This window comes from Azolla caroliniana, unplaced genomic scaffold (assembly GCF_043228905.1).
Source record: "Azolla caroliniana isolate FFs.n. ecotype wild unplaced genomic scaffold, voAzoCaro1.0.p SCAF_16, whole genome shotgun sequence".
In the NCBI taxonomy this organism is placed as follows: Eukaryota; Viridiplantae; Streptophyta; class Polypodiopsida; order Salviniales; family Salviniaceae; genus Azolla; species Azolla caroliniana.
In genome coordinates, this window is record NW_028230451.1 from 4508981 (window position 1) to 4526930 (window position 17950).

Below are 17950 nucleotides of genomic sequence, written 5' to 3' on the forward strand. Positions count from 1 at the left end.
TTATGAAAGACGATCATAATAAGTAACTTAATCAAGTAGGATGAAGCGTTGAAGTCTAATCCGGTTTCCGTAACACCCTTTGGTGAAGTGTCTTCCGTAGACACCCTGTGTTAGGCCAGTGTCCGGCCCGAAGAGTTAACACAGTTTTTTGGCGACCACGATTCATGTTTTTGCAGCGAACGACGGCAAGGATGGATGTCTAGATCAACGCACGACCTGGTCACAGATCGAACTCGACGCCTTGCCGAAAGGCAAAGGAGACGCGAGGCTTTCCAGCAAGCGACGCAGGAAATTAGAGTGGATCGCTTGTTTTCCAACGTAATCCGGAGAGTAGCGGAGGACTCCCTCTGGTTATAGCAAACATTGCACCCGGACGACGGCAGTAGCCTAAGCAGCCTCCGGGAAACCAAATCCCTTCTCCACGCGTTGGCAAACGGAGAAGGCGAAGTAGAGGCCTTTTCAACATATGAATCGGACTCCGAAGGGGAATACAGCGTGCACACGAACTACCGTAGCAGCAACGAAACCCCGGGCGGACCGGAGGACGAAGGATCGGATACCTTACCGACACCAGAACCGGAAGTGCTAACGCTAGAACCCCCGGAACCAGCAGAGGAAGAGCGACCTCCGACACCGGAAGTCGAAGAGGAGAGGCCTCCCTCACCAAAGGAAGAGGAAAAACCACCGACGCCGGAAACAAATCGGGAAAGACCACCGACACCGGAGAAGATTCCGGAACGAGCACCAACACTGCCAGCCCGCGCACCAATACCTGACGACGACATGCCGTTCCAGTACTCCAAGTATAGAGATGATCCGGACGCGGAAGCTCATGTGCACGCCTTTGAACAGACATAGGAAGCCAACCATGTGTCCCAGCGATTGACCCCGAAGGAAGAAGAACGCTCTAAGATAGCGGAATTTGGCGTCACATTGGAGGGACCGGCAGCAAGATGGCGCCGGACGCAGGACCCGTCTACCATCAACACCTTCGCAAATTTAAAAGCTAAATTCTTGCATTTTTTTCAAAAGGAGGTGGACCAGACCGTAATGGTAGGCTTATTTTATACCATCCGGCAAGAGGCAGGGGAGAGCATTCCCCAATTTGTCATCCGGTTTCAACGGATGCATAGTCAGCTTGCCCGCGCACCCCCGGAAGAGGAATTACGGACTATATTCCTAAACGCGCTCCGGGAACCCCTACGCACGGTTTGCACGGTAATCGACTTCCGCACAAGTACCATCGACCAGGTCATTGACCGGGTGAGAGAGATGGAAAAGACAAGCTCTTGGCTCACACTGGGAGCACTTCAACGGGCGTTACCGTCCGATGAAGACCTCCGGTTTCGGCAAGCAATACAGTGCACAACCTGCTTGAATTCCGGACACTCAGCTCTAGAATGCACTATGAGGATGCAATGTGTAATCTGTCAATCCAAGAGCCATACGACGGATAGGTGCAAGTATAATCTGTTGAATCGGCAAGCACCGCCCGTCCGACAAATTGAGCCACGCAGCAGCCGGGATGAAGAAGACGAACGCTGGCGGCGAATGGACCGTGACCGACCGGCACAGGATGTCCGGTATGGCGAGCGACGGGAAAATGATGTCCGGTATTGTGATCGGCGGGATAACTATGACCGGCATGATCGGTACCAGGATTACAATAGACGATACGAACATTACGACCGGGAGATATAATGGGCAACCCCGTCAAGAGTACCGTAATATGAAGAGCTATAACAAAAAACGGCATTTTAAAAAAGGCAGCTACCCCCGGGATCCGGAACAAGAAGCTCCAAGTAGCCAACCGGTACAAAACCCTACGCGTACCGCAGGACCTGCCCCGGGTACAACAGACAATGCCGAATCTAGCAATACCCGGAAGGCCTACTGCTACTACTGCCGACAGGAAGGCCATTATAGTAACCAATGCCCGGTGAAAAGCTATGAAAAACGACCGGCGGTAAATATGGTAGTCCTTGAGGTGGCAGATCTGCAGCAGGTGACCACAAGGTCGAAGGGCATGGCCAAAGAATGGGAGACACAGGAGACCATCCAGAAACAAGCGACGGAATGGGTAAAGAAAGCAAACGAGCAGAATGTCACAGACTTACAGCGGCAAAAGGAGAACACTGCAGGGCTTGCCGGCGGTAGTCACTCTGAGAACGAGACATGGCAGGCGTTGCAAGAATGCCAGATTACGTTACCACTAGGAAGACTGCTACAACTCGTGCCAAGATTCACAGAAGGACTGAAGACGGCCATGACGGCAGGAGAACCATCACCGACACCGGTGCTCTTCTCGAATCCGGAGGAAGGACCAACGGTGGTGGACACCAGCAGTCCGGTAATCACTGCCATTGTAAAAGGGAAAGAACTCCCCGGCACAGTTATAGACGGAGGCTCTGGGGTAAATGTCATAAGCCTTCGGACATGTGATGACCTAGGAATCCACGAGTGGGAGCCATGTCCGTTCTAGTTGCGGATGGCCGATACAAGCTCAGTGCGGCCGACAGGATTAATATGGAAATTAGAAGTCATCGTCGGCGGTCATACATTTCACATCTCGGCCGTAGTGCTACAATTACAGGCACAAGGCGCATACCCGCTATTGCTGGGGCGGCCATGGTTGAAAACGGCACATATCAAACAGAATTGGCGGAAAAATATAATTACCTTCCGGCGATGAAAAGCCAAGGTACGGGTACCAACACAGCCAAGGACGAGCACTAGCAAGGAATGTACACCATTATATGCAGAATGCGTCAACATGCTAGAAGGGGTAGCGGACGAAGAAGAAGATCAATACCTGCAGGAAAACCCGAAGATCATACCCCTCTTCGAAATTGACATTGCCGAAGTAGTGGCACCATACTTACCGCAACCGGAAGAGGCTGAAGCAGAACCAGATAAAGACGCAATCCGGGAGTTACGGCAAGCACAAGAAGCGTTGGAACGGGAAATGGTCGTTTCACAGCGCGTGAAAGCGTCGCAACTGGAAGAGGTGAATCTAGGCACCACGGACGAAGCAAAACCGGTGCACATCGCCAAGGAGATGAAGTCCGGAGACAAAACGGCGATGATAACACTTCTCACGGAATTTCGCGACGTATTCGCCTGGTCATACGAAGATATGCGAGGACTCGACCCTCAGTTATACCAGCATCAAGTGCACTTGAGCAAGGACGCAAAACCAGTGGCACAAAGATGGTACCGGATGAATCCCAATTATGCCGCCAAAGTCAAGGAGGAAATCGACAAACTGCTAAGAGTTGGCTTTATCCGTCCGGTAAAGAAAGCGACATGGCTGAGCCCAATCGTAGTCGTACCGAAGAAGAACGGAAAAATTCGAGTTTGCGTGGACTACCGGAAACTCAATGCGGCTACGATAACGGATGCGTTTCCACTTCCGTTCACAAATGGAGTGTTGGATGCCGTCGCCGGCCATGAGGTCTATAGCTTCCTAGACGGATTCAGCGGGTATAATCAGATCCGGATGCACCCTGATGACCAAGAGCCGTGGTGATGATGTTCGGACTCAAAACGGCACCGGCAACATTTCAACGAATCATCATGGAAATCTTTGGTGAATATATACCGGCTTTTATGCAGGTTTTCCTTGACGATTTCATCGTCTATAGTCGGGAGGAGGACCATTTTTCAGCACCTCCGTCGTTGTCTAGAAAAGTGTAGAGCGTACTAGCTAAGCTTGAATCCGGAAAAGTGTGTATTTGGCGTGTCCAGTGGAACGTTATTAGGACATATTGTGAGCCAGGAAGGTATTGCAGTCGACCCGGACAAAGTGAAAGCCATATTAGAAGCACCGGCGCCGATAACGGCAAAGGCCAACGTTACATGTTTTAAATGTAACCAACCAGGCCACTACGCCACACAATGCCCAACAACCGACCGTGGCAAGGCACCCGCGGTGAACAATATCATGGCCGATGTTCAAACCGTTACTACCCGGAGTAAAGCGCAGACTACACAGTGGCAAATCCAAGATGAAGTCCGTCAGGCAGCAAAAGAATGGATCGACACGACCAATAAAAATAATGTCGTGCGCATGCAAACTGACATGAGAGATGGGCCCAGTGGAGCACCACAAACGTCGGTACCATCCACGTCGTCGGAGGACGACCAGCTATGGGATGCTCTTACCAACTCTCGCATCTCGCTGCCCCTACATAAGCTGTTACCACTCATGCCGAGATTTCGGGACACTCTGGCTGCACTCCAGGCCAATACTAAGCCCGTAACGCCACCGGTTCACCTCACCGAACCAAGCACAGGACCACTACTCATGGATTCTCAAAACCCAGCCATGAAAATCATCATTAAAGGGCAAGCCTTGCACGGATGCATCATCGACGGCGGATCTGGCGTAACATTATTAGCGAGACAACTTGTCACAACCTCGGCCTAAATCAATGGGAACCATGCCCCTTTTGGCTTCGGATGGCCGACACCCACTCCATTCGCCCCATTGGTTTAATCCGCCACCTCGACTTCACACTCGGAAGCCACATGTTCACAATCTCGGCCGTCGTGCTAAGACTAGAGACACAAGGCGCCTACCCAATGTTACTAGGTAGACCATGGTTGCGTACAACGAATATCAAGCAACATTGGCAACACAACATGATCTCCTTCCGACGAGGCAAGATAAAGGTTCGAATTATCACGGAAGAATGCGTCCCCGCGGTCCTCAATGCTTCGTCGTTATACGCGGAGGGGGTCCATATGCTTGACAGTTTGGCCGATGAGGAGGTCGATGACGTCCTAGAGGATCATCCCACGATCATCCCACTCTTCGAAATCAACACCATACCATGCATCGAGCCACCTAAAGACGAAGAAGTCACGGAGGAATCACTGCCCCAAGATGAACCGGATCCAACCACAGTTGCAGAGCTACGCCATGCTCGGGATGCTTTCGAACGTGAGCTCGCCATTTCACAACAGGTCAAAGCATCAACATTGGAAACGATAAACCTCGGCTCGGACGAGAATCCTCGTACGTTACAAATTGCCAATAATCTACCAACCGGGGAACGGGCATCCCTCGTACGATTGCTCACCGACTACTAGGATGTTTTCGCTTGGTCTTACACCGATATGAAGGGGCTGGACCCTCATTACTACCAACATCAAATCCACCTCTTACCCGACACTCGGCCGGTTCAGCAAAGGCGCTACAGGATGAACCCCAACTACGCCGCTAAAGTCAAAGAGGAAATCGACAAACTACTGCGAGTTAGTTTCATTCGCCCTGTCAAACGAGCCATGTGGTTAAGCCCGATCATAGTCGTCCCAAAGAAGAACGGAAAAATCCGAGTCTGCGTCGACTATCGGAAGCTTAACGCGGCCACATTGACCGACGGTTTCCCTCTCCCGTTCACGGACAGCGTCCTCGACACAGTAGCAGGCCACGAATGCTACAGTTTCCTCGACGGGTTCAGCGGCTATAACCAGATAAAAATGCACCTGGAGGATCAGGAGAAAACCGCATTCGTCACGGAATGGGGTGTTTTTGTGGCAGAAGTAATGATGTTCGGTCTAAAAACGGCGTCAGCTACGTTCCAACGCATCATCACTGAAATCTTTCACGACTACATCCCGGCGTTCATGCAAGTCTTTCTCGACAATTTACCGGATGCCAGCTTATTTAACCTGACCACAATGCCAGACGATAACGAAGATGAATGGATCACGGAGATGACCCATTTTCTCAGTATCGGCCTACCTCCCGAGCACATGCCCCTTGACACGAGGAAACGCCTAGCAGTACGCAGCTGGAATTTTTGCCTCGTCTCGGACATTCTTTACCACAAAGCCTCAGACAGCATATGGCGCCAAGCGATTCGGCATTTCGAGAAGAACGTCGTTCTTCAGGAGGCCCACTAGGAAGTAGCCGGGGGACATTACGCCGGGGATTCCACGGCAAGGAAGGTTTGGCAAAGCGTATTGTGGTGGCCGACAACAAAGAAAGATGCTCACGAGTTTTGTCGACAGTGCGATTTGTGCCAACGATTCGTCAATGAAAACAGGACTGATTGGGATGACAAGCTCCAGAGCGCACTTTGGGCGTATCGTACGACTTTCAAAACGAGCATCCAATCAACCCCCTTTCGAATGGCGTTCGGGTTAGAAGCCGTGATGCCCGTCAAGTTCCAAGTCCCGAGCCTCCAAGTTCAAGTCAAAGCACGGCTCCCCGAAGCCCAATCCGAGCAATACCGGCTGAAACAACTCCTCGAACTCGGTGAAGACAGGATAGAGAGCATGGCCCAACTCAAACAACGCCAACGACAACGGAAGGCTTTCGTGGATCGACTTCGAAAAGGGCTGGAGAAGGAGCTCACCCTCGGCAAACCTGTTCTTCTTTTTCAAACATGACTCGGGTCAATGCCGGGAAAGTTAAGATTTCGATGGACCGGTCCATTCTAGATTATCGACGAGTTCAACGGGACGTTCTAGCTCGGCACACTCGCTGGCGACATTGTCAAGCGTTGGGCCAATGGTTTCTGACTTCGACAATATCGAGGCACTACACCACTCAACCCGTTTACCGAGCCGCACGACACAAACGAGGTTTGGGAGACCACCACGGAGGAGGCCACGTGTCCCCCTCGATAAGGACCCACCCACTTTGAAATTAATAAAGTAGGTAGGAGTAACCATAGTTTAGCCGCCGATTAGCTACACCTACACCACCCACCTAGGCACCCACAATTTTGGAGCACCCCTAGCCACCTCTCATTTAGTACCTGTTTAAGGCCCATGCACAGCACTCGAAGCACCCCACTCACCTTCAGGACACATGGCGCTAGTCACTTATTATGGCACCCACGCCTCAGAATATTCAGGATTCGTTTTTGGCACAAAACCCTAGGAGTAAGATACTAAAACCGTTTCCAAAATGCAGCACATGCACAGAAGCTCATTATCCCTCCCAACCTCCATCGCTCTCAAGCTCTAAACCTCCTTCTCGCTCTCATCGCCCTAAACGCTCTTGCTCTCAAGTCCTCTTTCACCCCCACAGCCCCTCCGCAGCACCTCGCCTGTCATCTGTTCCTTCTCTATCTCGCCCTCGCCTCATCACTCTGCCTCATTCTTCCACGCAGGCACACTCCATCATGCCTCTCACTGCTTCATCAGAAACCCGCGCCTGGCTTCAGGAACAAGGAATGGGAGGTTACCTGAAGATCATCGATGCCCCCGCGCACTCGGACGCCCAAGCAGTGGCTAGACGTACTCGAAGCCATCACCAACAACGTGCTTCGGGCTGCTTTGGACCTGCAACGGGGAGGCGACCATGATGTCGACATACCCCCAACAACGAAGCTGAAAGAGTACTTCGGTGAGTACTCTGCCTCAGGGAAGGCATATCGCACGTATGGCGGCCCCAACAGAGCTTTCGGGGAGATTGCTCGGATATTGATGGAGTATGCGTTCGTGCATACGAACCCGACGAGCATGCCACAGAACAAGGCCGCCATCATCATTAGCGCCTGTGAAGGGAATAGAATCGACTGGGGAATCATCACAGGCGAAGGACTCTGCGCCGCCTTAACCTCATTCCAGTCAGGTAAGAAGATGTTGTCTGTTCTTACCCACTTTTTGACGGTTCTATACCCGCCCCGCCCTCTTCTCTTCCTTCCCCTCGGGCACTCACGTCCCCACCACCACCACGAAGGAAGAAGGAGAAATTGGTTGCCCTCAGCCACGAAGCATGGGAAAAGCCAACACCGCCTTCACCTCCTGCCACCGACCAAAACCTCGCATCGGCATCACCATCCACCCAACCCCAACAAAAAAGGGAAGTTCCCGATACCTGCCAAGAATGGGAGGAGGAGACAGGCACTGAGGATAACACGGCCGACGATGTCACCATTCGACAGCCAACGCTGCGTCCCTCGGTAACTCTCCCAAAGCCAAGCCCACGCCCCAACACTCAGCAGGCAGCACCACCACGGCCCCTGAAAAGGAAGCAGGCGGAGGAAACGACACCACTGGCCCCGGAAGCCCAAACGCAGCCTTGCAAGAAAGGACGACTCAACCGCGAGCCCTCGATAGAACAAAAAGGGCCACAACAGGAGCAAGCTTTAGTTGTCAGCTAGAGCAACCTGGCCATCGTCCTTGTGGAGGCATCACTTAACCATGGAAAGATCGAGCATGGGCAGACAACACAGATCTCGGAGGATGAAGTCCTCGATTATAAAGACCTCCCTGCGGAGGCATACGAGTTTAGTGCGTTGTTCCGCCTCGGCACAACATTCGAGCTGGTCGACTTCCTCGCCAGAGCACAAGTCGCGGCAGCCGCTAGAATGGCAGAAGAGCATGCTGAAACAAAAATGATTCAACGTGCGCTATTAGGTGAAATTGAGCCCAAGGACGACAGGGCTCTACAAAAAATAGGGAGGAAGAAGCAGGCAAAACACGTCGCTCTCCTCATGGAGGTCCCCGAGCTGAACACGACCCTAATCGAGGCATATAGGGACCTGGATCGCGCTATGCGGGCAGCCAAAGACATGGCCCGAAAGATCAAAACAGCCCAACTACAGGCCAAGGTGGCTACGGAGTTATGGCACGCTGCGGAACGGAAACTAGCAGCCTGGGAGCCAAAACCGGCCAGAACAACAACTCTTGCGCCTTCCGGCCCCGACTACCGAGGCACTCCCAGCCCCCTCCCCGAAATATAGCAACCAAGCCCCTCCCAGCATAACGGTGATAGATGGAAGCACCGTCACGGATTCAATCCTGACAATCCAGGCCAGCACACTGACGGACTCGTTACAAATGGTCGATGCCTTCACAACAACCTAGTCGGTCACGCCCATGGAGAAGACAGAGACACCACCTCGTCCAACCAAGGAGGTGGTAACCCAGACAGAACCCCCGCTCCGGGATTACCGAGCAGAGCTTAAAGAAGAACAACGGCGGACCGAGCGACACGAACAACGGCATCAAGACGCCATGGCTCGCTTAAAAGAAGAAGCCTCCAAATGGATGGCCGAGCTGAAAGCCCAGGCCGAGCAAAGGTTACAAGAGCAAGCCGCAGTCAAAGAAGCAGAACTCAAACGCAAGCTGGAGGAATACGCGGCCACCGTGGCAGAGAAAGAGAAGGAGGTCCTAGACCTACAGGCCGTGCTCGACTATGCAAAAGAATGGAACCGCCGGGAGGAGGAAAGAAATCGCCAACGGGAGGAGAAAATGGTCGCGGAGAATACCGAGCTGCAGAGTCAACGTTTGTCCTTTAAAGAAATGGCTGACAAGTTTTTCATAAAATGCAAGCTACTTTCGGAGCAAAAAGACGAACTATCAGACTCCTACCTCGCCCTACAAGAAGAGAGAATCGTCGAACGGGAACAAGTCCGGGCCGAGTGTAAAAAAGAATGGGAGGGAGCTACCGAAGAGCTCACCAAGCATTACGAGCAGTCTATCCAGCTCGTAACCGCGGAAGCAAAGAACACTCAAGCCACTTATGAACTCCTCGCAACAAAGCTTCAGGCCGAGGTCAACTGATTAAAAGAAGAGTTGGTAGCCGTCCGGGCACAGCCCGGCATGGATGAGACACGCATCAGGATATTGATCGAGAAACAGCTCCAGCACCTCACCAAAAAGGTGGAGGAAACATTAAGTCGCGCAGGAGAACAATGGGCAGCCCAAGCTGCCGAATTGCATATTTTACGCACTGACACCGAGAACAGACGAAAGGAGGGCGGCGACTTTTATAAAATGGATGAAGCCAGCATCCAAAACCTCCGTGCAGATTTAACCTAGGATTATCATTCCTTGGTGAAATCTCACACCGCGGCAATCGATCAAATGTTGGAGGACTTCAATGACGATCAGATGTTGTTTTGCCTAGAAGCGGAAGCCCTCGAACGTGAATGACTCGCAACCATCCCAATCAGCCCTCCAACGGCCACATAACACAAGGAAGAACCTCCCAACGAGGAGATCACGGACGCGACACAAGAGGAACTCGCCCCGGCCAACAGACCTCCCGAGGACGCCCACATGGTACCAGACCCGATCGACGTAGAGGTCAGCCCGCTCGAACCCACACCACCACCAGAATCAGCCGCACCGGAGGAGGACTCCCGAGAAGAGATAACACCCCCGGCCCCAACTCAACCCCCTGCACCGACGCTAAAACCACCCTGCCACCATCCCGGACCCCGAAAACATCCTCGACATCTTAGAAGAGGAATAGAACGAGGATCACGCCTAAAGGGCAATTTTAGTAACTTTGTGATTATTTTGTAAATCGTGGGTCCGACGGACAAGGTCCTGTCCCACGGGCGTGCCAGGTGTTGTCCAGAGGACAAAAATGTAAATTAGGAAATTAGCGAACGGCGGTAGTGTAACCGAGTATGTAAGAACGCCAACGAACGCCGAGTTCGGGTATCACGGGCTCGGCTGCGTATTAGGGAAATGTTATTTAAATGAAGTGCCTCAGAGGAAGAGCAGAAAAAATAGGCGGAAGCACTAGCATAGTCCATCGTAACTAGATAATCCTGTAAGGTCACCGGCCGTAGGCCGTGTTCTGTAATCCTTTTGGTGTTGCAATAATATATCTGATTTGTGCCCATCTTGCTCCATGTGTCTGTGCTTTGGCTCGTACTTATGATTTCAGCGCCGTCCACGCCTATCAAGTTCTCGCTAGTGTTTTATCTCTGATTATTTTCTCCCTCACAACGCCTCTATTTTCGAGCCTTCACGTACCACGCCCTTGGATACCGATAGCCACAGGTCTATCAAAGGTGTTCACCCAAAGGAACGGGTAACACAACACACTCGGATGAAAGAAGAAAACGCCCAATTACAGGAGGAAGCGAAAAAATCAGAAGTGGCGATCACGAGACTCCGGGCCTTATTGGAGAAGAAGAAAGTATGGTTCGATGAGCAGCTTGTAGGGGAATAGGAGAGAAGGCATCAGCTCGAAATCCGCCTAAACAATGAAATGGGAAAGCTGGAAGAATTACATTTGAAGGAATCACAGCTATGGGCAGGAATGAGGAGCACTTATGGAAAAGCGGCGGCGGTTAGTAAACAAGAAATCGAAAACCTCAAGAAAACCGTAGAAGAAGCACGCAACCGTTGCCAAGCAATAACCGACAACGTGCTCATACTTCTTCACAAGGAACTCGCGCAACTACTAGACGATTTTGATGAAAGTCAAAAGGACATGTTTCACCAGATCGTGCAAGCTGGCAGCACGCGAACAAACGAGGAATCCATCGCGATACCAATCCCGGATACTGCCGACCAAGAGGAACCTCACCCATGTCAACGGAAATAACCACTACGGTGGACAACACAGAATGGCAAGCGCAGCCCCCTACGATACCAGAAAGCGAAACCGTCGTCCAAGAGGAACCCCAGCCCCATTCACCGGAGCGTAAGACTATGGCGGACACCACGGAGGAAGTTACGGACGAGACAGAACCTCGACCTACCGCAAGCCCGCCGACGCCTGAACCACCCACAATAGCACAAGAGGAGCCCGTTGAGCCCAGACCGCCCACACAAGAAGCCAGTGACACCAGGGGAAGTCCTACCCAGCAAGTAGTGGAACCACGCAACGACGCACCTACGGACACTATGCCGTCCCCGGACCTAGACACCGGAGCAGAACCAAACATCAGGGACATTTTGGAGGAAGATTAAAGGGGTGGGTCCAATGTGCCATGGCACTGTCCCACAGGCGTGCTAGGTGTTGTCCACCGGAATAGTAACCGATGGGCAAGAGCGCAGAAATATAGAATATAGTATAAACGTAACGCATGTAAACGGTTCACACGGGAAGCGTCAACGGCTAAAAGACCCTTTGTATATAAAGGGCAGAAATCCTCTGATAGAGGTAGCGTGTAAATTTTGGTGCATAGAACGTATCTTAATAGAGTTTTATCTTCTCTAATATCCAATGCAAATCTGTGGTTAATCTACTATGTGTCTGTGATTCTTGGTGGCATAGCGTAAGCATTGTAATCGTAAGAAGCGTAGGCATGAGTGCGAGTGTTGTGACTAGTGCACTGTCTAGGAAGCTCGGTTGTAGCCGTCTCTCTTATACGCTACTAGGATACGGAGAGTTATCCCATTACGTACTACGGTACGACGGTACCATTCGTGGCAACGCAGTCACCTTGAGGTCTAGGTCGAAGGACTGACTGAAGATCGTGTTCCTAATCGGTAACACAAATTTTGCACATGCACTGAATGTGGCTCTCTTATCTCTAGAGCCCATCGTCCTGTTTCTGGATATTGGCAGCCTTTGAATTGAACAAATCGGTAAATGAAACAATTGTCCCTAACGGACAAGCTTAGTCTTCGCAATATTTCACGAATCCGATTTTGTTCTGAGGTGAGGATTCCCGAGGCAATCTAGCCATCCAGAGGAATTATATCTAGTTGTGTATCTTCCTCCTCATCTTAGACGAACTCGAGAACTTCAGGCTTGTCATCCTTAGGATGCTGCCATTTCTTGTACTTCTTGTGTTTTGATTTTCCTTTTCGGGCAGTCTTCAGTGGGGTGCTCGCTTGCACGTCCATGAGTTCTCCTTTAATGTACGGGCGCAAGGCAACATTTAAGTTGTTCTTTGTTTCAACATCTTTCTTCAAGGCTTTGGGCTGGCATGAATCTGTTACAAAATTTCCTTCATCAATTCGGACCTTGCGAAACCCCCCTGAGCTCTCAACATCAAACAACGCGTTGTTGTGCCTTTCGGCGCCGGATCATTGCATGAGTCGACTGGGAACCGCTGGGGTTTTGGACTAGGAGGAGGAAGAATTTGAGACGAGTCTAGTTATTAGCAGATTGCAAGAAAGAGAGATAGGAAACTCGTGAATCCCCATGAGTATAGTGTATTAAGCAATACTTAGATTGAAAGAGAAGGATATAAAAACCTCGTGAATCCCACAAGTGTAGTTTATTTATTTAATATTTAAAACCCTAATAATAATTTAGAATAGATTGGAAGAGAGAGATATAAAAAACTTGTGAATCCCACAAGCATAGTTTATTTTATTAATCATTATTTTTGTACCCTAATGATTTTGTTGGGAGACAGGTCCCTCCGGATGGGAAGGGAGAAGAACAGTGCTGATGAGCAAACTCAGCCGAGGCCGAAACCGGATGAGGAGTACCCGGCTTCAGAGAGCCGGATGGTGCAGACCCGGTGAGAACCGGATGAGGAGTACCCAGCTACGGAGAGCCGGATGGTGCAGACCCGGTGAGAACCGGATGAGGAGTACCCAGCTACGGAGAGCCGGATGGTGCAGACCCGGTGAGAACCAGATGAGGAGTACCCGGCTACGGAAAGCCGGATGGTGCAGACCCAGTGAGGAGTGCTCACTAGATGAAGAGACATATTCATAAATATGTTTCTAAGAGTCCATCGTGGCTATATTTGTAAATAGCCGAAAAGTCATATTAGTATAAATATGACTTAGGGCAAACTTTTAGAGAGTAGTTGTTATTCTTGTTTGCGCAAGATCAGAGTGCGTAACCTTGTACAGAGAGAGAGAGAGAGGAAGAGGTCGTTGCCTCTGTTGTAGCAAAATACTACCGACAAAGATGGGTACAATAATCCAAAGAAATGATAGCTAACTCACAAATATATGAGTGAAAGAGAAGAGAGAATAAAACCCGGATGATAAATCCCACAAGTCGAAGTAGTAAGAGTGTTGATTTCACGTTGAATAGTGGAGTTGGAACTTGGAAGGTAGAAGAGTTGAGCAGCAAACTTGTTTTTCGTTCTCTCATCTTCATTATCTCTCTCTCTCTTTTCCACTCTCTCCTTCCCCCTTTTTCTGTCTCGTTTTCTTCTTCTTATACATCTCAAAGAAAAGAGTCGTTTTGTTTTGTTTTGTTTTGTTTTCCCTCTTCTTTTTTCTTAACACACTCACACACCCAAAAACGTTTACACTGTCCCTTTTCAAAAATAATAAAAGGGTAACAGTTACTACAGAAAGAAACAAAACGTAATAATAATAAATATTATTAAAAAAAAAAACCGAAACGGTGACCGGACACAGCAACATAAGGGCCCCAAATATTTTTTCAACATGTATAATTAATTGTCAGGTGTCGAGGATGTGGATGGGAGGGAGAAGGTGCAAATTCCAATCTGGTCTGGTCAAGTGTACGGAAACGTAATCCATTTGTCTGCCTCCTCCTTTATATGTAGACCACTCAATTTGAGTGAATCATTGTGATTGCTATGCACCTATTAGTCAAAGAAGGACCTTCTAGTATTGTGGTAGGCTACGCTAGGGCAAGACTTTAGAATATAAAATTCATTTTATATTTTTCTCAAGGTTCGTCGTGTCCTGTCGTGGAAAAGACTTACAAGTTTGGTGGAGATGTCGATATTAAATGAAGAATGGTGGGTGAATTTGTGAAGATGCTGAGAAGGATCCCTAACCTTTTTATTTGGACGTCATCAAACTGTACGTAAATATATAAATAATTGTCATGTGGATGAGGGTCCTAATGCAAATGTGTTGTTGGATGAGAGGAAGAAGCTGTAACCTCCAATCCAATCTGTCTCCTGTATATATATATACTATATGTATACAACTCAATTTGTGTGCATCATTATTGTGATCGTAATACACTGATTAGTCATGGATAATCTAGGAAATGTGATACGCAATGCTAGCGCTGGGCGGGCATTGAGAGGCTTGAGAATGACTGCTATGGATAGTCAAGAGATGGGCACGAAGATGGCTGCAAACAATGTTAATAATCAGATGCTCACACCTTTTGTAAGCAAGCATATCCTATTGAAGCTGCCCAAGCCCAAAGAAGAGCAACCAATTATAATGGCCCCCGTGCAGGCCAACAACTCCTTCACGGCCTGTTTCTGTAGCTCGGAGGAATCGCTCAAGTTTCGTGAAGATGTGGCATCTAAAGGATGGACTGCTGCCATATCACTTCACGCTGGGGCAGACCTCCTCAATTGTGGCATCGACTTCAAAGCTAATGCCACTTCCACTTCTACCAACGCAAAAACCTCTCGTCTTCTAGACAACATCACCCACATCTGCTTCACGCATTGCTTCTATGTGCCCGAAAAGTGTTTCCAGATCCCACTCTCCAAATTGCGTCTCTGCGAAGACGCTTTGACTGAAGCATGCGAAGTCGATAGCCATTCAGCCGCGGCCAAATTCCTGGACAAATATCACTCCCATGTCTCCACTGGGCTTTACCACGTGGGTGGCATACTCTTCCACGACCTTATCATCCAAAGTGAGGAGCAGAGTAGCCTCAAGCAGATGCTAGAAGCAGCTCATAAGGAATTCGGTGGAAGTCATGAGGCTATTTTCAAACCTCTCGTTTCCTTATTTGGCGTTGAGGTGTCCGGAACATCCAGCACAACGCACAACTCAGCTTCTACAACAGCATCTTCTTCTAAGGTAATGGAGTACAGTAATGATATGACATATTTATACCAATAATAAGGCCAAGAGTTTGTTGTAAATCTGTTTATTTAATAAGCTTTTCTCATCTATTGTCTCCTCTTTGGCACCTACCAAGGTTCGTATAGTTCGAGAAACAATCACTACTGTCGGCCCAATGTCTCATTCCGGGGATCCAGCCTATTTTTCGCTTAAGTTGAAGGCAGACCCGCTCTCGTGGGCCATTATTGACAAGCAACCTGATCAGGCCAACGATTTGGTGAGCGTTTAGCAAATCATCCATCAGCAATTACCAAGTTTCGTGGCAGATCCTACAAAAATCCATAGATTGAGGCAATCAGCAAAATACATGAGCACACGATGGCAAGATGACATCGAGTCCAAACTAAAGGTACTTTGCTTTGCGTTAGGTTCAATTATATTTCTGATTTCAATGAAGCATTATTCTTTGAGGAATATAGAAGATTTGATACTATCCACATTACCACTAACATGTGTTGAGGTTAGGAATAGAAAGTGTAATTAGCATAACAATTTAATATTAGTTTAACCATAAAGTATCATCATGTCTTATTGAATCTAGTTGTTAAGGGGAACGAAATGTGATACCATAACCCTCGTGGGCCTATATATAATATATATTCTCAACACAAATCAGTGATATGATTGTGTTCAAGCATTGTTTAATCCAATTTATGAATGGGAGTTTACTACTAAATAACAATATAGTGCCACAATCATAGTATACATCAAAAACTGTAGAATTGCTTAGCGTCAACTTACACCTACTACAGATCCATTCATTTGCTTCCTTGTTTCATTTTCCTTCAAATATAAATTAGACAAGGTTAACAGGTAATGGCAATCCACCATAAATTATCCCAATAATGATTATCCTTGTGAACCTCGTCTACATGTATTGCCATATGCCAATTTTTTCTCACCAATTTCCTCAATACCCTTAAGTCTCTTTGAGCTCCTAAACTCTTCCCTTGCACGATTACATTCTAACTTATTGCTTTTTGTTGGAGCAATTGTTCCCATCTTAATGTCCCCGTAGTTTGTGTGGAAGTCATGTTCATATCTCTAGTCATGATGTCAGATTGAACGACGATAAAACAGATTTTCCATGAATAAGAGAGAAAACCAGAAACTCACCTAATTGAAGAGAACAAAGATGAAAACGACAAAAGGAGACCCACAACACGTGTTGAGTATATGTATGCTAACAATGCATGGTTTGTTGTTGCTATTGCTACTAGTAGTATAGACCACCAATTTAAACTTGCTATATATCCTTATGAACCTTTGATTGACGGCTTTCCAACGATTGTCTCTGTGCAAACTTTCATCAATAATTGCAAACCCCATCATAAAAAACAACTCTCTCTCTCTCTACACACACACACACACAATTATATTAATAAACATGTGTGAAAAACACTACAATGGTACATCACTTGACTGTTGTAGCATAGGTTGATAATTTAATAGGGTGACAAAACTATATGGAATTTGAATATATCACTTATTCATTGAGAATATCTCTTACACTAAGCTACATGACTTGGGCTGATGGCCCATGGGAGCAATGATGTATTTGCTAGCCCATATAACACTTAGCCTATGCCACACTCACAGTAACTGTATGGAACTAGACACATAGAGATATACAAGCAATCAGACTATAATGGGGCTCTCATTTAAATTTAGCTCATGACTTTGATATAGTGAGGGTAATCTTAATACAAAGGGCATTTCTTTAATATTCTCCTTCTTCCTTTAATCACATCTTTAAAGGTTACAAGTCACTTGTATAAATGCATGAAGAGTTATGCGAAGTTTCTTGAAGCTTTTAAGAAGTAAATGAAATGTCTTGATGATGCCTTTTATTCTCAGCTCCACCTTGACCATCCCCTGATTTCCCAGCTCCTTCAAACCAATGCCGACTTCCAACAGGCTGCTACAATGGCTACAACGTCTACATTGGGGAATCTACATAGCCTCAAAACCAAAATTCCACAGCTCCGAGAAAAAATGTCTCTTCCATAGCTGCTCGAACAACTCCACGAGCTAATTCCGACAGGAAGTGGCGTAATGCCAGGATCAAGTGTGAGCATTTGCAATCAAGCAGCCAAGCTAATCAAATACTACATTCAAAATTCCAAGCCCTCTCAAAAATGGCATAGTAGTGCCGGTGATCTATTTCGGGAATATGGTTTCCACGAGTCCAATGGCAACTTCTTACAGACACTAGATATCTCTCAGCTGGTGAGCCTAGTTTCCGACATACGGATAATAATTAACCATGGGGCACACAATCCCTGGCCTCTTGACACGGGTGGACGGCTAAACGCGACCAATCACTTGGCAGCCAAAGACTTAACTCGTATTTGTCTTCAGAAGTATTCAACCTGCCCTACTGCTACACTTGGCGCTGCTGATAACTACAGTAAGCCCTCAGCATCCCTAACCTACGCATGGGATGTGGTTGTGGATGGGCCCTTCTTGCCCAATG

The 17950-nt window shown here is 48.3% G+C and overlaps 1 protein-coding gene and 1 long non-coding RNA gene across 2 annotated transcripts in view; one reads left to right on the top strand and one right to left on the bottom strand.

Annotated features, from left to right (window-relative positions):
* LOC147853691 (uncharacterized) overlaps nucleotides 1-17950 on the bottom strand; it is a 63995-nt gene that overhangs the window by 37113 nt on the left and 8932 nt on the right. The window lies entirely within an intron of this gene.
* LOC147853692 (uncharacterized) overlaps nucleotides 14824-17950 on the top strand; it is a 29438-nt gene continuing 26311 nt past the window's right edge. The window contains exon 1 of the mRNA XM_087332219.1: nucleotides 14824-15429. Coding sequence (XP_087188345.1) covers nucleotides 14836-15429 — 594 coding nt within the window. The 5' untranslated portion in view covers nucleotides 14824-14835. The remainder of the gene's footprint in view (nucleotides 15430-17950) is intronic.